The sequence below is a fragment of the Pristiophorus japonicus genome, chromosome 10, assembly GCF_044704955.1.
Source record: "Pristiophorus japonicus isolate sPriJap1 chromosome 10, sPriJap1.hap1, whole genome shotgun sequence".
Lineage (NCBI taxonomy): Eukaryota > Metazoa > Chordata > Chondrichthyes > Pristiophoridae > Pristiophorus > Pristiophorus japonicus.
The window spans coordinates 153383739-153407153 of NC_091986.1; the positions used below are offsets into that span (position 1 = coordinate 153383739).

The window sequence follows — 23415 nt, forward strand, 5'->3', positions numbered from 1 at the left end:
CGACCATTGCTGAAACCTTTGTACTTTCACGTTAAGTGCAGTTTTCTCTGACAAAAGCCCATACCCTGTAAGAAATTTGCCACCACTCAACTAGCTATAAAAGTAGTTGACAAAAATTACTATTGTTTTACAAAGTTTTCTTTCATTGTAAAGAATGATCAGCTTCTAAAATTTATCATGGTACTTTTCCTTCATGTCTTTTGAGAACATTGCTTTTTGTTTGAGTCGGACTGCATTTTTACATTATACTATATGGATCTATTTAATTTTGCTGCTTCAAATTGGGTAAATTCCTGTAACTTCAATATGAGACTACAATCCATTATATTCGTTCCCGAATCCTTTACATGCCAATCTCTGCTGTGAAATCTGAAAGATGAAAATATATCTTATGATTCTCTGAAAATCTTAGTGCATCTATGAGACTTAAGAGGTAATATGGATTTAGCTCAATTTGCAAACAATAATAAACATCCTTGGTAATAATGATTCATCCACACCCCCCCCCCCCCCCCCCCCCCCCAAAAGTCACTGTTGCTGCTTAGAATTGAGAGATTCTAAACTTGAGGCTTGTGCATTGCCATTGGTTTTCCCTCTTGGGGATCCTCTGTGCACTTCCGCCACATGCAAGTCTGCCATATTTGTATTTTGACTCAAAGACAAAATACACTTCTAACAATTCCACATCACTGCCCATGACTAACAAGCTTATGACTGCTTCATATGCAATACAAATTAAAACTGAGCATTAATCTGAAAGTGTTTCAAAATATCAACACCTGATAGTTATCAATTTGCCTTTATAAATTTCCAGATTTTGGCATCTTTCTCAATGTTAATGTTTAGTCCCCAATTATGCTAAGTTTGAAATAGAAAAGTGGCACAGACACTTAAACTACTGAAGGAATCAGAAAAACGTACAAGTAAAAAAGCTCATGTGCAAATTATTACAGCTGTTCATGGAAGAGCTGGTACCAAGAGGCACGAGTTAACCAGTACACTTAAAAAATATATATTAATATATAATCAGTATTCATGTTACAGTAACCACCCTTCAATCAATTGTGATGAAATGTTTAAGTTGTGACCATTTATTACCTTTCAGTCTTCAGGGATTACATTTTTGTTCTTTACCATCACAGTACAGAATTTGAGATATAGAATTCGAAAAGAAGCTTCATTCTTCACGAAACGGATCTCCTGCAAATACTTAGCATACAAGTACTGCACAATTGAATAATTTCATTTGATACCTTTTCCACTATGCATCTAGTGACTGTATTTGCATCAGTTCAGAAATAAAAAAAAATATTGACCACATTTCAGATATGGTGTAATTCAGGTTAGGTTTGCAAACTACAAGAAAAATACATTTCCACTGATTGCAGGTTATCATAAGTCACAAAGTCTTGCACAGAGTGCTTTTCTACAGAAACATTCTCTTTTGAATCAGCTCCATTCAGAAAGGATGTGCCAATCTTATCTATATACAGTCTGATATTAATTCAGTAAATATAAAAAGTACCAAGAGTGGAGGAAAAAAAACAAGTTTTTCCCATATCTGATATGGTCCCTCAAATCTTTAAAATGAGCATTGCAAATTTGGAATATTGCTCATCCAGGAACTCAAAAACCACTTTACTGATTAAAGCAGGCATATGCTATCTGTACATCAATTCTGCATTAACTTTCTTAGCCCAATGGATAGTTCTTATGCCATTATAAATTATTCCATCATTTGGTACAAGAACTTTAGAAAATTTTGCTGGCAACTGACTTGTCACTTTAGGCAAGTAAAACTACTTTATTGCTTTAAAAATGGTTTATGGAGTAGTACAATTAAATATCGTTGTTTACAAGAATGTTATCTAGGTGGCCAATATTCAGTTGGGGGGGGGGAAGACGGACGGACGAAAGAGAAAAAAGCTAATTTCAACACTAGACAATTAAATAGGATTAGTAATGCAAGGAACACTCCTTTTAAATCCGTGACTGATTTACCACAATTCGTGTGCACTTACCAGTATGCTTGGTAACCATCGACGGTTTAATGCAGTGTTATGAGACGAGTACATTTGCACAGTGGAAAATAAATCAACAGATCAGGATTTATAACATTGAGGATGGAGTATGGATGGAAAACCTAGATTATTTTGACTGGAATACCAAGAGACTACAAGATTTCAAAAAGCCTAATGCTAGCTTAACAATCCCGGTTTATTCTGCACATGAATTTCCGTGGGTTCTACAGGTGAGAGATGGTGTGTGAAGCGTTGCTGCTTGTAGACATTTTGGATCAGATTGCTAATAGAATAATCAGGTAGCAGCATTTGTATTCCTGCCATATACATGGAGGCCTGGCTTAATTAGATCACAAGCACAAGGTATGCTCGCAAATTCGTTTGAGAAAGCAAATGTTAAATACTAAGTCACATTGCTCAGATGCATGTTTAGATTATAGCACTACACTATCTTTGGCACAATAAATGATCCTCAGCTTTTGAAAGAAGATATCAAGTAAAGTTATTAACAACTTAGATGTGAACATAGACACTGTGTGGTGCGTGTTTATTTCGCAAAATCCTCTAGTGTTCCAATTATATCAGAAAGGCAGCAACTACTTTTCATCAGCCAACGGGAAAATAGTACAATTCTTGGAGCAGTTTCAATTACTGCCACAAGATTTTAAAAACTGCTGCTACGGTTTCAAAACAAAGAACTGAGCATTGTTTTACATTCGGATGACCATAAGAAAAAAATTATATGAGCAATTCAAAAAAATAATTCTCGTCTAGTACTGGTTTTACAATACACATTGAGCATAGATTTATAAAGGTTATCAACTGAAGCTTTATCACTAGATCAAACTTGTATTAACTTGATTAATGCCAAATACACTGACAATAGTTTAAGACACTAGAATTACATTTCAAAATTCTGCTGTTTCAAATGAACTTTTTTGGATTTAAAGTAATTAATAAAAATGCAAATCGAAAGTAGTGTTAACATGCAAGCCTTTCACAGATCTTAAATGAATGGAAGACAAGCTTCCAATTTTAATTCCGGAAAGTAGGTTTGTGGAATAGCCAAAAACGGTGACATAGACAATAGCCACCTTTTGTAGATGATGGAAAATGTTAGGTAGGTTCAACATACTTATTTGTAAACTAATGGAAAACTTCTTGGAAATAAATAATTTGTATTAGCAATAAACCCCATGAGGATAGCAATCACCAGCTGTGCAATATATTTTTGAATTGCAGTTATAGCTTGCAAGAAACAAAGCTGGCATGTAGTCAACAATAGTAAGATTATACTTTAATTAGAAATTCAGACGGTTAAGGTTTATCTATCTTGAAAATACATGCGTTATAGTTCATTCAAGCTTAAACAATGAGCTAAATAAGGATCAAAAAATAACATTCTATAGAACCTGTTAAACAAAGCTCAATTTTTCAGATTGCTTAAATTGTTGGGTCCTAAAATATACATGAATGGAACTGTAAATGTACAGCTCAGTGCAGGATACAGCAGTAGAAAAATAAAATTCTGCATGCTTTTTAAAGTATGCAAATACAAAGAAATATGGGGAAAAAATTTAAATTATTATAGGGCATATTTATCTCTATAATCTCTCTTAATTTGCCCAGTTTTAATGGATTTGGTACTGAATAGCTTGGATGGTAACATACCAGCAATCAAGCTAAAATACTTAAACTTGAAAAGATAGGCAATTCTACTGAAAAAAATGGATCAACATGCATTTAATGTTTTTATTCAATCGTAACAGTACCACAAATGATTTTTACTCCAACTTTTTTTGTTACACAATTGATTCTTTTGTCTAAAAGGAAACTGCCTTCTACAGAAGTTAAGTTCAAGGATTTTTAAATGACCAAATCCTTAATATAACGCAGCCCATTTGAGGCTGTTACTCAGTATCTTTTCTCAAATAAAAAACATTTCAGGGGTAAAATTCTGGTCGGAGGCTTCCTTCGGATGAACGCCTCTGGCCCGAATTTTATTAACGAAAATACCTGGTGGTCCCGGAGGAGCCTTCGATTCCGGTCAGAGGCTTTCATTCCATGCGTAACGTACGGGAAGATGACTTCCCCATACGTACGAAAAAGTTTGAGTCACGTGGGCCTGGACCACCAATCGCTCTGCAGTATTCTCATTGATGATAATGGGAACTCCATTTTTACGATTTCCCATTATCAGAGTAAACCCCCAAAACAAGAAACACAACATAAAAAAAAAACCTCACATTTAAAATTAATTGAAATTAACGTTAAAGGTTTTAGAAAAAATATATATAGTTTTTGGAATTTTTTTTAATGTGTTTTAATAGGGTTTAAAATAAACTTATCTTAAATGGACAGGGTTTTTAACGATAAAAATGTGTATTTAAATTTAATTTTTATATGTTTTAAAACTCTACGCTGCTTTTACCAGGAGTAAGAGTTTGAAGGACATTCGCTGGGCATGAGTTGGGCAAATAGCCCAATCTCACTCGCGCGAATGTCCTTCTCCCAGGAATGCAGAGGATCTGTCAAGAGCCGGTTTTTGGGGCGCGAAAACAAGCTTTTGCGAGGCCTCACCGGGTCCATGCGCACTTTGCACGGACCTAGCAAGGCCGGAAATTTAGCCCCAATATTTATTCATATTGCATATTTCACTTTTGTAGTTTGCTTTCAGATCACCAACTGGAAAACCTGTCGCTCAGTATTCAATCACTTAAGAAAAAATACAAGAGATTAAGGATGGTTACAGTTGTTCATGTAGACTTGCAGGATAGATAAGCTCCACATTTCAATCCCTGAAAAATGTTAAGCTAGGTGCTACATTATAAAGCTTTAGTAACTTATTTATGGCCCTATAATAATATTGACCCTACATTCATTTTAGCTGAATGCAACTTGAAATGGGTGATGGGGAAGAGAGATAGAGAGCACGCGAGTGAGCAGTACATACAGTGAGAATGAGCGAACGAAAAGAAACTAAGTTTAAAGGCCAACTGTTCAGTCTCAAATAGGACATCAAGTCAGCAATGGTGAATGCACAAGATGAAGAGGACAATGTCTAATATGAAAATATCCCGCAATATTGCATATTATTGCTTCAATACTTAGGATGATTGCAACACTTAAACAATGGGCTAATTCATAAAATCACTGAAATGTCCTTATGAGTCTCCAGCTCTTTTTGAATAGCAGGGAATCTGTACTGATTACACACTTCAGTAATCTGTTCCAGAGTAACTTTTTCATTTCAAGTTACAAAGGATAAATTGTGGATAGCTTGGAATAGTGACCCGAATGGTCCCATAGTCACAGAGAGCCTCCTTAATTAGAGTTGGAAACTAAGTTCCCATATATTCCCCTAATTGGCCCTTTTTGCCTCTCCTAGGAAACTTTACTTGAGAGCAGGTAACTGTGATCCCAAAACTGAAATAAATATTTTTTTGTTTATGTACCTTTGAGGTCGAACAGACAATCTTCCGATACACTCTCCAAAAGGCAGCACGCTACCATCATGAACCTTTCCTTTTTGAGGATTGTGCTCCATGCTAAAATGAGACAAAATCTTTCCTTTTTTTTTTTGAGCACAGAGCATCATAAATCCAATCCCTTTACTGAAATGGCAGAATTTGCTCAATTATCAGAGATGGTACAGGACTGCAAATCTCAGGCATCGGTGTATCCACTAATGATCCCTCAGGAGATCAGAGATTATATCACAAAAACCAGTGTGTGTGTATGGAATCTTTTTCCAAATTAACTACAAAGTGTTGAAAATAGCTTCCCGTCTAAATTCTTAGTAAGCTATACAGGAATATCCAGAAGACCTGTAAACCTGGACTTGGTCAAAAGCGATAGCTGAATATTGAGATATAACCCTGAAGCTCCGGGCATAACCACAAAATGTGCATTATGAAGATATCTATCTAAAGGAATTACGGATCCTCAATGGGGAGTTTGATCCTGAGCCAGTCAAGGATTCCCTGATGATTCTGTTGATGGTGTTTCAAGACCCCCTAAAGCTTTTCCACTTACCCACTAAACAGCATCTAAAATAGTGGGCACTGCAGTTTCAACTAGAAAGGTGAAAAATTCAGCCAAGAGAGTGGTTAAGATTCTCAGACCACAGAATGTTCTCCTGAGCCCAGGACATCCAGTGCAACCTACTGCTATGACGAAACAGTCTAACGCCTGTTTTTACTCGGCAAAGGATAAGCCAAAATCTGCAACTGTGAAGCCAATTTATAAGCGAACAAACCCGAATGGATTTGGCGGCAAACAATCCGAACACTGTTAGAAGTGTTCCTTTTAGTCCAGCCTTTTGGACTGAAAGTGGGGTAGCTCACGATTGGTATCCTAGTTGGCACTCTTCCACGTCTGGCAACAACTGGAATCGGTAACTCAACTGGTGTGGTCAGTGAAGATACCAACAACCGAAAGCTCGTGTACACCTTGGCTGATATCCAATGTTGCTGCTGCACGTCAGACCAGATTCACCCAACACCCCTCAAAAGAAAATGGGAAACTCCCGCAAACTTCCAGAGTGATGTTTAAACTTTGGGTCACCCTACCGTGCATCAAGTTAAATTTTTGACCCTCGTTCAAGAGCTTTGTGCCCGCTGTTTCTGGGACATGTCCTTGTGATAAAACAAAGGTGGTACAGACTCAGCCCCAATTCAAGCAACAATGATGGCTAAAAAAGTTATACGGTTCCAGATTGAACAATGGGTGTCAAATGCTTTATTAATGGCAGCCTTCCAGGCAAGAGATGGTGCTGCAGAGGGCTAATTAATGTCAAAGAGCTGAAACAGCACCAGACAAGGTGTAGTCTAACCATTATGCAGGGTTTCTTTATAACATTATCCTACAGAATACTAGATACTCTCTGGTACAGCAGAAAATGCAACAGATGGATGGGTCATTTTTGAAGGCCTACTGCATTTCACACATTGCTTGAAGTAGACGTTATAGGAAAATTACACTTAGGTCAGTCGATCAGTAAACGTGAGGGTTAATCAATGAAAGGCACAAAGCAAAAAAAGGACTGATGGGGGGTATGGAGGAAAGGAGACATCAATGCTCATTACATTTAAAGCGGTCAAGCATCAACTTTAAACAATACATTTTTCTTTTAAAATTGTATGAAGAAAATGGGTGGAAAAAATCTAAAACCTAGAAGAGCTCAAACATTTCACATGCAACATAGAATTGGAGAATCCTGATTATTTGACTCGATTGAACAAGTTGCAAATCAAATCCATATGAGGCTTTAAACACTGTCAAATTGATGGATGTTGACACACAAAAATAAAGTGTCTCTAGACGACATGGTCGACCACAATTTTTCCACACTGTTGTACCTTGTGGTCCAACTCCAAAAGAGCATAGATGTTGAAGTATAAATGTTAAGATCTAATGGTAAATTACAATTCATCACCACTCGGCATGGGGACAAAAAACAAGCGAGCAAGCATACTCTGTTCAACTGCTCTCACATTTCGATGGATCAATCACTTTGATGATTTTGTGAAAAACTACAGGTTGAACCTCTGTGGTCTGTGGTCCGAAACCCTTGGGACCTGGCCGGTGGCAAAACACGAGAATTTTCTGGAACACGGGAAGTCACGTCTAGCCTAGTCTTACCGGTACCTGTCGACAGCACGTGTGCATGCTGGCAGCCTGTGAGCAGCTCCCTCAGCACCCGCGCACACACACTCAGACTGACTGGCAGCTGTTCCAGCCAATCGCTGCACACACTCACTGCCGCTCCCAGCGGTGATTAACACGCTGGTTTGGTGCTATTTTTAAAAAAAAATAAACCCTCCTCTCCCTCAGGCCTAACTAATGCTGAGCCATGGATGTTTCCGGACCAGAGCATCCTGGACCAGGAGGTCCAACCTGTACCATCAATTCTAATCAGCACATCATTTAATATTTGTAAATAAACACCACATGATCTTTTAGCTGTCCAATTACACCAACAACTTTGAAAGAGACAAGTATTGTAAACTTAATGACTATGTTCCATATAATGGAAATTTCAAATTTCATGGTTCAGTGATGGAATAGTTTGCATCTCCAATATTTTGTGTGATGGTAGGACACTGGTATATACCTGCAATCTCAATTAAGGTTCAGTCAAACATTCATCAAAATCCAATTTTTTCCCCAAGATCTGCCAAATTAAATTTGACATTTTCAGTTTCTGCATTTACAATTGCATAATTTTACATTAATTTGGTATCAAGTAACAAATATACATTGTATAAATCCATTGCAATTTTAATTCAGTGCTTGGATTCACAATTATTACATGACTTGGATTTAAGCACCAATATGTGAATCAGTCAGTTGAAATTCCTCTTGTATTAAGATGGCAACAGACCAACTAAAATTCAGCAATTCGAGACACTGGCTGAAGTATTAATCAGCTGTTTCTCACAAAGGAGTCCTTGAACAAATGCCAAGAAACTATGTAGCCAAAGGGAGTTGCCCAAAGTCATAACTACCTGCTCCTTCTTCCTTCCTGCCTTCCCATCCAGCATTCAATGTGTCTTGTGAATAGTTACCAGTTTCAAAATACTTAGTTTACAAACGTGTTTTATAACGATTGCACCACAGATCACATTTGGTTATGCATGCGTTACACATTTATAACTTAACAGCTCCATGTAAAGTTACTCTTTCCATCAAGTTGGAGCACAAAAGCACCAAACAGCTTTGTATTTGCTGAAGTTGTGCACCACTGTGCAGAAATATTCAACTTTTCAGTAAGCTAATTAAGTATTTTGCTAAAAAAAAGTTCCCACTATTACACAGGTTACTACCAACCACCTAAAAAAAATCGTCACTATTTGGAAATGGGTTATATATTTTACTCTTTCTGGAATCTAAAGTTCACAACTCATAGCTACTGCTCAGGTGCATTATGAGTAGCAGTGGAAGAAGTGGATACACTAAGTACAGACCCAGATTGTTCGACAGTTCCCAGTTTAAGGGCAAGAGTTAGAATTCACAAACTTACTCGTAATAAAAAGATTAACCAAATAAAGCACTGCTCCCAGAACAGTATTTTTAAAAGTGGATGAAAAGCAGTTTTATCAAAAAATTCTGATGTCCTACTCCAAAATCTAATAGAAAAACTCAAGGCATAATAATATGAAAGGAGGATGAACTGCTGCCTGTAATTCTATAGTTTGCTTTATTAAATGGACTTTCTTTTAAAAAACTTGCTGCATGTTTCCTGTCTTTGCTGCTGGATGATGCAAAAAAAATCTGATGGCACTCAATGCATCAGGCTCTTTTAGATGAATTAAAAAGGATTCACCCTCCATATGTGTATTACTGTACATGCATAGAAAAATCAAATATTAACTTTATAAACCCACTTTTAGGTCTTCCATTGTCACGAGACGCATTTCTGGTAGTTCCTACACTAATCCCAGCAATGGGATTTTCTGTTTATTGAAATCTTATAGGTTGAAACGAGCCTTTAGTTAGAATGAAATATCTGCAAAAAGGTGATCTCCTAGCTATGGATGGGAGTGATATGGGATCAAGAACCAACAAAGGAATGAGATTTCCATGGTAACTAAACATAGATACATATTACGGTAAAAGCCAACTGTTGCATAATCCTTTAATAGTCAACTATTGAGATCAGGGTGCAAAATATGGCATTAATTCTACCACTGAAAAATCAGAGATAGAATAAAACACCAATGTACATATTGCATCCATGTAAAAAATAATTCCTAGCATCACATCTGGTCTAATCATGGAGGCCATTTGTTTAATGCTGTCCAAAGATGACCAAAAAAGACCAACACATGAAATTATTGTTTTTTTACATACAATATACACAGACCGCAATCTGAAGTGTGCTCAAAGGTACTATCATATTTCTGTGTTGATGCGATACTTGTAAATCACAAGAGCTATGCATTTTAGCACTATTAGTCTTTAGACTGTGCATATCCTTTATAGAAGTTTAAAACGGACTGCAGAATTCATCATTTCAGCGCATTTATTCAGGATTTAACTGCCCAATATGCAAATGTTGGGTCAAAACTGAATTGTGTTGAAATAGGTAACCACTTTTAAAAATACAGGATGAATGTTCAATTGTATTAAATAAAAATTATTTATGCATAGTGTTTAAAATTCATTATATGGTCAGGATTCTATTCTTTCATTAAACATTACATCAACACAAATGCAATAAAATTACAATCCACCAATAACCTACCAAATATCACCAGTTTAAGCAGTCATCTTGATTACAGAAGGAACAAGCTTTTAAAAAAAAAAGGAAATTGCTTCCATCCTTTATGGAACTGAAATTCCTAAAAATCTTGACCGGCTAAAATAAATATTTTCCTGCCATCCACCCAAGCCTCTGTTTTTCTTACTTACACTGTCCATGTAGTTGGGCTTATACCCTTCTTGCTGCCTTCTCAATTCATCCTGCTCCCTATGGCGCATGATTTCCTCTTCTCGTCGGCGACGTTCCTCTTCATGTCTGTGAAAATGTAACATGATCTCATCTTAAGATAATAGATCACACAGCTGAAAGTATGTCCAACTTAAATGACTAAATGTATTGGAACTATCATTCATCTTCTCTACCTCTCATTTGATAAGTGTGTTTTTGTCTACATCATGATGATTAATATCCATGCTGGTAGTGGATAATGCTTCAAGACAGACAGGTCAAATACTAGATTCTGGACTGTATCAGTTAGAAGCTGTAAACATAATCCTGCCTCAGCTAAATTCATTGCTAGTTTTGAGGAATGAAAGCTGGTTATAGTTCAAATTAAACACATTTCAAAACCCTCCCATACCAACTATGGACGTAAACTGTACCATTTAAAAAAAAGAGCATTAACACAGCCACCTGCACATATTAGTATCAATAAATCAACTTTTACCTTTCATCTAAGAAGCACCATTATTCATAATTTGGTTTATACTAAAAGCAACATTTCTCCAAACCAATCATATTTCAATTTTTTTTTAGCCCAGTGAGATAAACAGCAACAAAACTACTCAAATGTAGCTTTATTACTGCAATCTTGAATCTTTTCTTCGTGGTTAAGTTATTTCTGCTCAACCCATCTTCCATCTTATTGTTTCCATTTTCATTACCTATTCATCCAAATGAATCAACTATTCTAACTCTACGCCCCATCAATTCAGTTTAAAACATTTAGTTTCCCAATTCCTTCAGCATTTTCCCTTCCGCTATCCATTTCGGATGTTGGGGCATTTTTTCTTTTAATGGCCATCGAATTGCCCAGTTTAAGCCAATAAACGTACACAGCTCAATGAGCATCAAGCCATTTTACTTTTAAAAAGTATTCTGAATCTTTCATTTATCAAAACTACTTGCATAAAATAAGGATTGCACACACTTCTGAATTTTATGGTTCAACAGAACACCACGTTCCACTGATGGCTCAGTGGTTAAAACCTATTCAGACCACAAAATCCCTACTGGAAATTATGTGTGTATGAATGGCCATTATAGTGTCTAAAATGCTCATTAGAACTTCACCACACAGAGATTTTTATTTAGGACATCTTTCTCATTATTCTTTAAAACAGTATGCAGCACCACCAAAAACGTTATCCTACTGCAGCAAACCAGAACTATATAGCAGCACCCTGAGAAACAAATAGATTGAACAAAGGGGAAACCATAATATTCAAAATATAGGAAACAAACTCAAAAGGTTATAGAACTCAAACATTATAAACAAATAAAAATGGCTGCACTTTCAAAAACAATTAAGTGCTGAAACACAATGGGCTGTAAATTGCAGCCTCTCCAGGTGCGTATGATGTGCGCATGCGCCCGAAGGGGCCCTGCAAGTTCCGGGTTTAGGCGTGCGATGCGCATAAACCCGGCACTTGTGATCTGTTAAATTTGCTATGTATTGTGTTTCTGTGTTTTGGGGGGTATTCTCATTGATAGTAATGAGAGTTCCATACAAACGGAACCCACCAATGAGAATGAGAATATTCCATCTTCATTGGTGGTCCAGGCCCACGTGATCCCAGGATGCCCGTACACTCCTGAGATGCGTGGGCCCCTGTGCTGGGTTGCGCATCTAGACCTTGGAAGTGTTCGTTCCTCCGGGACCACCAGGTACTTTCGTTAAAAAAAATTTGGTCGGAGGCATCCGCCCGTGGGAAGCCTCCGACCGCAATTTCTGGCCCAATATAACTGTAAATGATCTAGCATTTTATCTGGTCATTATGTTTGTGGGAGCTTGCTGTGCGCAAATTGGCTGCCGCATTTCCTACATTGTACCAGTGATTAAACTTCAAAAAGTACTTCATTAGCTGGAAAGCACTTTGGGACATCCTGAGGTTGTGAAAGGTGCTATATAACTGCCAGTCTCATCTACTCTTTTTAATTAGACAGAAATCAACTCTTAGAAATTGTGTGACATTGCATTGATGTCAGAGTCAACATTTCTCCCTCAACCTGCAACATTAATAATAAATTAGCCAGCCATTCACCTTTTGGCCATTTGTGGGATCTCGTTTCATGCAAAATGGCTACCACATAATAACAGACTTCAAAAGTAATTAATTTATGAGTACTTAGAGATATTTAAAAATGTGATTGTGCTTTATAGATGCAAGTCTTTCTTTCTGCCAATTGTGCACCCTACAGATAACAAGCTTAGGTGACATGAAACAAGTAAGTGTGGGTCCAATGTTCAATAATTGTCTATAATTCTGCATTACATTTACAAACTTATTTATAAAAGGTAGCTGAAGGGAGAAATGGAAAATGCAGACTAGTGTGGTGGGGTACTTTGCCATGTCAGCATTTAAAATATGTTCTTGGGCCAGAGAGAAGGGGCTTCAGTTTTCATCTGCACCCAATTGCTGTTTGTGGGATCATCTTGTCTTCAAAAGTACTTCATTGAAGTGACTCGGGCTGCGCTGACGATGTGAAAGACGCTATATAAATGTAATTTCTTTCTTAATTTTTTTTTTAGGACACACAAACTAAAGAGAAGCTTTTGTCTCATCAGCCCAGTAAGCTGGTCTCCTACATAGATTCAAAGGTGAAACGACAGTGCACTCACCTATTCTCCCAGCAGTACCGTCCTCCCAGCAAGTTAAATCATTTCAGTGGGGACTTGACCATTTGGTTTTGGTTGGATTGTTCGGATGAGGGTTAAGTCAGCAGGCAGAGGAGAAATATTTTTACTTCTAGAAAATATTAAGACCTGACACTGGGTACAGTTGTAAGTGTCTGAATGTCGAAGGATAACTATATTAGGCATTTTGCGATTCAAAATAAATGAATGTAGATAGAAAGTCTGAGTTACCAGATGGACATTTATTATGGAAAGAAAACTGACCATCTATTAGTGCCTAGCAGACAAGACTGCCTCATGTAATTAAATGTGCTTTCTACACAGACACCTGCACAGGCACTGATGGATTAAACTGACAAGCTAGCAGTGCAGAGATGATACATGAACATAAAAAAAATAGTATTTGCGTGCTCTACAAAATCAAAGGGTCTTAACAAGCACATTAGTCATTTATCAATGACCAAAATTCATGGCAACAGCATAACTTTTCACAAAATGTTCTAGGATATAGGAACAGTAATATTGTACAATTATTTAGCAATGTAGTGTAACAAAATACCACAATGACGTGAAAATAATGCTATACGTAGAGATCTGCATAAACTGTGAGTACCAGTGTCATCATATTATGTGTGTTTTACATCATATTCTAATTATTTAATTCATTAACAGCTGATATACGCAGAATGCCATTCAGACAGGAGGATAATACATATGCACTGAAAGATGGTCAGGATGTTTTACAAAAAGATGTATATGATCCCGAGTTGGTATTTGACAAGTGCCACTTATGGCATATGTCTGTAGAACCAAAGAGGATCCACACACTTCTGTAAAATATTTTCTTTCTTATTCATTCATGGGGTGTGGGCATCGCTGGCAGGCCAGCATTTATTGTCCATCCCCAATTGCCCTTTAAACAACTGAATGGCTTGCAAGGCCATTTCAGAGGACAGTTAAGAGTCAACCACATTGCTGTGGGTGTTTAAATTGCTTTAAATCTTTTTGAAAGTCTTCAAAACTATTTAACATTTTTTTAAATCAATTACCTTAAAAGGTTTTCCAGCAACTCCATAGTTAAAAGAAAATCGGGGACGTCGCATATTCAAATGACCTTTTTTGACAGGTCTTGTGGGCGGGTGAATTTTCCAAACAAAGCCACAGGCTTCCCACACGCAGCGTTCCTGGACGGCGTGGCATCATGCGCTGCCCAGGACTCTGCCGGTTCCAAACAGAATTCTCTGTGCGCGCAGGGATTGAAAGTAGGTGTGCATCGCATTCGGTGGTCAGAGGCTGCATCCATAGGAATTTTTGGCCCATCATAGAATCTTACAAAAAAGGCCAATCAGCCAGTCGTGCCTGTACTGGCTCTTTGAAAGAGCAGTCGTGCTTAGTCCCACATCCCCACTTTTTGTCCGTAAATCTGTAAGTTCCTCACCCTCAAGAACCTGTCCAACTCCCTTTTAAAATTATTTATGGAATCAGTTTCCATCAGGTAGAGCGTTCCAGAGTAACTCATGATTTAAAAAAATTCTCACCTCCATTCTAGATGTTTGTCCAATGATTTTAAATCTATGACCTCTAATTATTGACCCACTCACCAAATGGGAATATATTTCCCCCATTTACTCTATCAAAACCTATCAGGTCCCCTCTTAACCTTTTCCGTTCCAAGGAGAACAGTCCTCTAACTGCTCCAAACTTTTCTCATAACTGAAGTCCCTCATCACTGGTAACTTCCTGGTAAACCTGCTGTACCCTTTCTACTCCCTTTATATCTTTCCTGAAGTGCAATGCCCAGAACTGTTTACAATGCCCCAGCTGAGGCCTAACAAGCGATTTATAAAGTTCTAGCATGATCTCTTTGCTTTTATATTCTATGCCTCTATTTATAAACCCATATGCTTTAACTACCTTATCTTGCTCTGCCGCCTTTAAGGATTTGTGTATATAGACACCAAGGTGTCTCTGCTCATCTATACTTTTCAAAATCGTGCCATCTATAGTATACTGTCTTTCCATTTTAGTCCTCCCAAAGTGCATCACTTCACACTTCTCCATATTTAAGTCCATTTGACATGCTTCTGCTCATTTCACCAGTCTGTCATTCTGAAACTAATAACTATCCCAATCATGATCTACTACTTTGCCAAGTTTTGTATCATCTGCAAACTTTATAATATTGCTTCCACCCCCAGAGTACACCGTTCCACCTAAACTGCATCAGGAGGGGCCGCGCAGACCACTCACCAGCTGCAATGCACAGCAAATTTAAAGGGATCGTGCACCGAAAATAAAAATTAGAGGGAACATTTCCTAACTTTAGATCATTTATAAAAAATACAAAGAGTAATGGACCCAAAACTGACCCTTGGGGACCACTGCAAACCACTTCCCAGTCTGAAAAACATCCATCCACTACCAACATTTGCTTCATGCCACTGAGCCAATTTTGTATCCATATCACCACTTTCCCCTTAATTCTATGTCATTCCATCTTCATAAACCTCGTGCGGCACTTTGTCGAATGCTTTCCAGGTCCATGTATACAACATCTTGGCACTACCTTGATCAACCTTCACTGTTACCTCAAAGAATTCAATCAAGTTAGTCAGTCACGATTTACTCTGTCCCACCTGCGACAGAGACCGTAATTCCCGTACTATACTGTTCAGTCATCTAAGAACTCACTTTTATAGAGCGGAAGCAAGTTTTCCTCCATTTCGAGGGTCTGCGTACGATGATGACCTTTAACAAATCCATGCTGGCTCTCCTTGATTAACCCATGTCTTTCCAAATGAAAGTTTATTATTTTCTCTGATAACGGTTTCCAGTAACTTTCCCACCACCAATGTTAGACTGACTGGCCTGTAGTTTCCTGGTTTATCCCTCTCGCCTTTCTTGAATAGCGGTATAACATTAGCAACTCTGTGGGAACGGAAATACGCATTACCCAAGTACCACAAATGTTCTTTCTGGGCAGTTTGTGGGATCAGCACAGCATGTGTTGTAACTTGTGTAAACAGGCTTAAAAGCCCAGATATCTTCACAGGTATGTAAAATAGTAGAAAGTCTCAAGAGTCATTCAGCCATATCTGTAATGGTCTGGAATATGTCAGCTTTGTCACGTGTTTAGGGGAATGGCAAGAGTTTATGAAAGCAAACACAACACTTATGTTTATGGAAGTGCACATTTGTTTAGTTCATGTTACTCTGTTGGCATTTGTATGTATCTTTGATGTACCATGATTCACTGGTGGTATGCATAGAATGTAGTGTGGTATGCATAGAATGTAGTGATCAAAGTTGAAATTTGGTATGAGATGTTGAGTTCAGCAGCTCACACTGGAATTGTGAAGTCTGGATGCTATGAAAGGAAATTAGCACGAAATATAAAAAGAGACAGCAAGAGTTTCTACAGGTATATAAAAAGGAGAAAAAAAAAGAGTGGCTAAAATAAATGTTGGTCTCTTAGAGGACGAAACCAGGGGGAACATGGAGATGGCAGAAACTCTGAACAAATATTTTGTATCAGTCTTTATGGTGCAGGACACTAAAAATATCCCAACAGTGGATAGTCAAAGGGCTATACACAATCACAATGTAAGATAATGGGATTAAAGGCAGATAAATCCCCTGGACCTGATGGCTTGCATCCTAGGGTCTTAAGAGAAGTAGCGGCAGGGATTGTGGATAAATTAGTTGTAATTTACCAAAATTCCCTGGACTCTGGGGAGGTCCCAGCAGATTGGAAAACTGCAAATGTATCGCCCCTATTTAAAAAAAAGGAGGCAGACAAAAAGCAGAAAACTATAGACCAGTTAAGCCTAACATCTGTGGTTGGAAAAATGTTGGCGTCCATTATTAAAGAAGCAGTAGGATAGTTGGAAAAGCATAATACAGTCAGGCAGAGTCAGCATGGATTTATGAAGGGGAAGTCATATTTGACAAATTTGCTGGAATTCTTTGAGGATGTAACGGAGGGGAGAGGGGGAATTCAGGGAAAATGGATCACGTTCTTACAACCCCCTACAAAGGACATCGTTGGAGTGGATGAAATCCATAAGTCACTGCACTGTCACTATTCACTTCATATCCAATAAACCCAGTTAACAATCCGTACACAATGCCCCATCTATGGTGGGGGAAGCACTTGCATTGGTGTTAGGATGGACTTCGGCTGGGGGAGGCAGCACATGCTGGTGGGGCAAGGGGCTTCAGCTGGGGGAGGGATGCACTTGCGCTGGGATAAGGGACTTCGGATGGCACTTGGTGGCTTCTGGGGAGATATATCCTCTGTGGCTTCTGGAATTCAAAGTGGATCGAGTTACAATTTGCGAGGTCAGTGAGAAATTGGGCTGGGCGGTTCCATATTCCAGAGAAACTTCAGAGTGTGGCAAATCAGAGAAAAGGAGCGGCCATTTTTCCAGTACAAATAAACATGCCCATAAAATATAGGAACATTGAAACACAATCCATACAGTGAGGTCATTCTTTTAAAGTTGTGCTTATGAGGGATATCACTGCTGCGTATTTGACTATTTTCTATTTCAAGTAGCACTTTATCAGCTATAGCACTGACAGATGTAGAGCAAATTTCCATCTAACCTACCCCAACTATGTGTTTCAACCCTAACCTCAAAGCACACCCCATATAGTTCAGTGTGCTAAACTTTCCATTGCTTACATCATATATCCTCAAGCCTGCCTAAGTGACACCGACATTCAATACCAAATATGGGGACGTTTTTGCTGTTCGCCCAAGCCAATGAGGAACTGGATTGAGACTTTCCAACTCATTTTAAATGAGACACTTACTGCCAGCAAATGGAAGAAACTTTCATCCCATCAATCTGAACTTTGAATCCTGGTTCCACAAGCCAGCATCTCTCACTCTGCCCCACCCAATTTCTCCCCCGACGTACTTGAAACATATTCTGGTTCTCAAATGATGCTGCCAATATACAAAAATGCAAGGAGTAACATTTCTCCCAATAAACAATTAATTTCAGCTCACCATATCGTATGACTCACGCTGACAAGTATGCACAATGCAGAGCAGAACATGCCATCATTGTACAACATCATAAATTATGATGCAACAGTAACATATCCGTAGTTGTGAATTAACCGACATTTTGTACACTACATAAAAAACATCTAAATAATAAAATGGAAAATATCTCTTGCACCAATTTTATATTATGAATACATCAAAGTCGAACTGGTCAATTACATGTATCCAGGACTGAATGGTTACAGAATTACATTAGCAGGATCCGAAACTTTAGTGTGTGGTGCAGGAACAAGTATTTAGAAAACCGTTCCAAATAAATTAAATTGTTTAAATGTAACAAACCAACATTTACAAATGATCCAAATTATCGGCAGCATACCAAGGAGGAGAAAAATCACAATATATTTACTGATAATCTAAACGAAGTTTAATACCAGACGCAACCATCATCCCAATCATTCCCACTTAGATATGTGAAAAACTGACAGGACAGATCACGGCTTCATGGAGTTGGCTTGTTAACACAAATCCCTGCCTCTATTTGAATATAGACGAAGGGGGGAAAAAAATTGAAAAGCTTCATGTTTTTACTTGCACGTTTCAGAAATAAGGAGAATTCTATAACATACTGCATGACCTTAATCTAAACTGCACATACCTCATTTCTATCTGCTTTCGTTTCTGCAGCTCTTGATTTCTCATTTCTTCCAGGCGTCTCAGCTCCTCTTGCCGTCTCATCAAATCTACAAGGAACAATCACTTCTAATTGAAGACTTGTTGCAAAACATAAATTACATCAATCATTTTTAAAGCTACCTCTCAAGTGTTGACATTGAACAGGTAGCCATACAATACATGCATTAAATTTCCACTGCTGCTGGATTTCACTCTAGTTCAACACAATTATATAGCGTACAAACAGAAACTAGTACTTCCAAAATTGCTACACAATTACTAACACAGTAGCATGAAACCATAGCAACCCAAACAACCGGTCAGTAACAATGGTTTTTGCTTTCACGGACCACAAAATATCCCACTCAAATTTTGTTTTTTTAAAAAGATACCCCACTATTACATATTTAAAGAAAATGCATTCTGAATCCATTTTTGATAGATCTCAAGCAAGTATCAAAGATCCAAGACACAGGTCTCAAATGTATTCCTATAAACCCTCACATAATCTTCAGTTTGTCCCTACCCCGCCATTTTAAAATCTACTAACAAATGACATGGATGGAACCTGCAAATGTGCATTGCAAAACATGAGCTTCATAATGACCATCTTACACAAGTGCATATGTAGCAACTTCAACAATCACACCAGAAAATTAATGAAAACACATCAGATTTTTTCACAAACTGGGAGAAATTATGCCCCAGGAATATACAGATTTAATAGCAGTAAAAGAAACTTGGCGTTTATATTATTTTAGGAAGCACAGAATAAGCAAGGAAGGAATATAGTGAAAGCTTCCTGTAGAGAACTGATCTACACAAAAAATATATTTAGACAGAGTCAAGATGGTTAGAGGTCAAAGATTAATAAAAGGATGCCACATTAACATAATTTTAGTATAGACCCCTAAACGTGGCAGGGAAATGAAAGAGGAAATTTATAGACACATCAGAGACAGAGTAAATGGAGCAAAAGGAATGGAGTTCCTAAATGGTGTGCATGGATCCTGCCTTATCAGTGTGTTAGCATACTTACAAGAGGAAAGGTGTCGCTAGATCAATTTATGAGTAACAAAGGTGGATAGGTGAGTTAAATATGTGCAAGTGCTTCAGGAGTAATAACAGTAATATGTTGAGGCTTAAGGTCCAAATAGAGTGGGAAAAAGTTAGCACTAAAAAAGATTTCAGATTGGAATAGGGCACATTTTAGAAAGATAGGTGAGCTAGCTGAGGTGAAGAGAGAAATTGGCACACATCAGCAACGGGATATTTTTAAAAAAGGAGACTGCAAAGTTGCAGAGTAAGTACACATCATTCAAAAAAGAAACAAGTTTCAAGATGCTGTGGATAAATTAAAATTAAAGTAAGAGCATATTGAGCCTACGGGTATGATAAGAATGAGTGAATGCGAAAATACGGAAAGTTATGAGGGGAGTTAATCTTAAAAAAAGTAAAGCATTCTAAAAGGAAAACAATAAAGAGAATTGTTAAATGTGAGATACAACCCACGGGCAGTGGATAAATTGGATACTTAACAAGTACTTTGCTTCGGAGAACGATGTTGGGAATAAGGTCAACCCTGGCTTGGTTAAAAGATGAGATTTTGTAATAAATAAAAAAAGAGAAGTATTGAGAAATTAATTAAGCTTAGTTAGCTGAGCCCCTAGAAATTATAGTTCAGGGTTCCACTGAGAGTGGATGTGTGATGGAAGACTGGAGAGTGGGCAGTGTGATAACAATTTTCAAAAAATGGAGACAGTGCTAATCCAGGTAATTATAGGCCAGCTAGTTTAAAATCTGAGGTAGGGGAAATTTTGGAATCTTTGAAAGTTAAATTACTAAATATCTAGATGAAAAAATATACTATTAAGGGGAATAGGTTGCATGATATGGAAGAGCAGAGCGATTAGGGGTTCAAATTCACAAGACATTTAAAAGCAGACATCCAGTGGATAAAGCCATATAAAGCCAATAGAATACAGGATGATGACAAGGTTTAGAATATAAACGATGTAATTTTGAATCTATACAAAATTTTCATAAAACTACAGTTGATGTATTGCATGCAGTTTTGGACTCCGTGCTATAGGAAGGATGTTAAGGCAATAAATGTAGAATACAGATTCATTAGGATATTTCTTTATATTTGTATTTCCTCATAAAAAGCAAGACTTCAAAACTAGGGCTGTTTTTGTTAGAACAGAGATTATGGAGCAATCTGATAGAGGTGTTTAAAATTATGATAGGATAGGGCAGTGTAGCTAGAAACAGTTAGCTTCTATAGATATGTGAAGAGAAAACGATTAGTGAAGACTAATGTAGGCCCCTTGTAGTCAGAATCAGGTGAATTCATAATGGGGAACAAGGAAATGGCAGACAAATTGAACAAATACTTCGGTTCGGTCTTCACTAAGGAAGACACGAATAAACTCCAAAAAATACTAGGGGACCGAGGGTCTGGCGAGAAGGGGGAATTGAGGGAAATCCTTATTAGTCAGGAAATGGTGGTTAGGAAAATTGAAGGGACTGAAGGCCGATAAATCCCCAGGGCCTGATAGTCTGCATCACAGAGTACTGAAGGAAGTGGCCCTAGAAATAATAAATGCATTGGTGGTCATTTTCCAACATTCCATGGACTCTGGATCAGTTCCTATGGATTGGAGGGTAGCTAATGTAACCCCACTTTTTAAAAAAGGAGAGAGAAAACGGAATTATAGACCGGTTAACCTGACATCGGTGGTGGGGAAAATGCTAAAATCAATTATTAAAAATGTAATAGCAGCGCATCCGGAAAGCAATGACAGGATCAGTCCAAGTCAGCATGGATTTATGAAAGGGAAATCATGCTTGACAAATCTTCTAGAATTTTGTGAGGATGTAACTAGTAGAGTGGATAAGGGCAAATCAGTGGATGTGGCGTATTTGGACTTTCAAAAGGCTTTTGACAAGGTCCCACACAAGAGATTAGGTTGCAAAATTAAGGCACAATGTATTGACATGGATAGAGAACTGGTTGGCAGACAGGAAGCAAAGAGTTGGAATAAACAGGTCCTTTTCAGAATGGCAGGCAGTGACTAGTGGGGTGTTGCAGGGTTCAGTGCTGGGACCCCAGCTATTTACAATATACATTAATGATTTAGACGAAGGAATTGAAGGCAATATCTCCAAGTTTGCTGATGATACTAAGCTGGGTGGCAGTGCGAGCATCGAGGAGGGTGCTAAGAGGCTGCAGGGGGACTTGGACAGGTTAGGTCACTATACTGCATCTGCCGTGCATTTGCCCAATGTGGATAAATGTGAGGGTATCTACTTTGTTCACAAAAACAGGAAGGCAGATTATTATCTGAATGGTGACAGATTAGTAAAAAGGGAGGTGCAAAGAGACCTGGGTGTCATGATACATCAGTCATTGAAGGTAGGCATGCAGGTACAGCAGGCAGTAAAGAAAGCAAATAACATGCTGGCCTTCATAGCGAGGCGATTTGAATATAGGAACAGGGAGGTCTTACTGCAGTTGTACAGGGCCTTGGTGAGACCACATCAATAATTTACTTTGATTTCCAAAATATTTAACTATACCGCAAGTTATATCTCCAAAACCAGACTTTGGAAATTCCACAATAACCACCTCAAGATACTAACTTTCAAAAATGTGTGCATTTAAAATGGGACTTCCTGAGATTATTCAATGGTTTATTACCACAGGTTACAATCTACTCCAATTACTCAATAAATATCAACCATAACCATCTTATAGGTAAAGTGCAATAACTTACCTTGTCTCATAAGCATAAGCTGATGTTCATGACGAGCAGCTTCCATTTCTGCCTCTAGCTTTTGTTTTGCTTCTCGGATGTTTCTATCAACTTGTTCACGCTGTTGCTTTTCCATTTCATCAAGGGCTTTCCACCGAGATGCATATTCAAACTCAAATGTCCCAGGCTGAGCAAAACGTGGCGGCTGCTCCCTTTCCCTAATTCAATAAAAACATACATTAAGCAAAAATCACCGAACCACTGCATCAATTACAGCCACTTCTAGTATTTATAAAATATATGCAGCTTTATACCATATTTAACAACACAATGGATATCACAGGTTGTCTGGTCATTATTTCAAAATGCTATTTTCAAACAAACACTGATATCTTCATTGTCCGCTTAAAGATTCTGCGACAATATGTGCTAGAAGCAACAAGGGGGCATGCCATATCAGATTTAGTAATGAGCCAGATTTAGTTAACAGCCTAACGGTGCGTGAACATCTATCTAATAGTGGTCAGAAGATTGTTCGACGTACTGTTTGAAAGGGAGAAACGCGAAACAGCTAAGATTCTAGACTTAGGTAAGGCCAGCTTGAGACAGAGACTGTCCACAGCAAACTGGGCAAATATGTTAATGGTTAAAACTAAAGAAGATAATCAATGAGAGGTATTTAAATTCTTGTTTGATGTGATACAGAACCAGTTTATACCCCCAAGGGGCAGGAGCTGTACTTGCCAAAAAGCACAGCCACGGATGACTAAAAAGGTGAGACACAACATAAAACTAAAAGAAAAGGCATATAAAAATGTAAA

At 37.9% G+C, this 23415-nt stretch overlaps 1 protein-coding gene across 3 annotated transcripts in view; it reads right to left on the bottom strand.

The window, feature by feature from the left end:
* The window catches only part of LOC139275140 (paraspeckle component 1-like), a 126453-nt gene that overhangs the window by 84063 nt on the left and 18975 nt on the right, over window positions 1-23415 (bottom strand). For all 3 annotated transcript variants that reach the window (XR_011595677.1, XM_070892188.1, XM_070892187.1), the window contains 3 exons: window positions 22616-22812; window positions 18820-18904; window positions 10437-10542 (listed from right to left, as the gene is read on the bottom strand). Coding sequence is in view for 2 of the 3 variants with exons in the window: in XM_070892188.1 (XP_070748289.1) it covers window positions 10437-10542; window positions 18820-18904; window positions 22616-22812 (388 nt within the window). In the remaining variant the exon portion in view is untranslated. The remainder of the gene's footprint in view (window positions 1-10436; window positions 10543-18819; window positions 18905-22615; window positions 22813-23415) is intronic.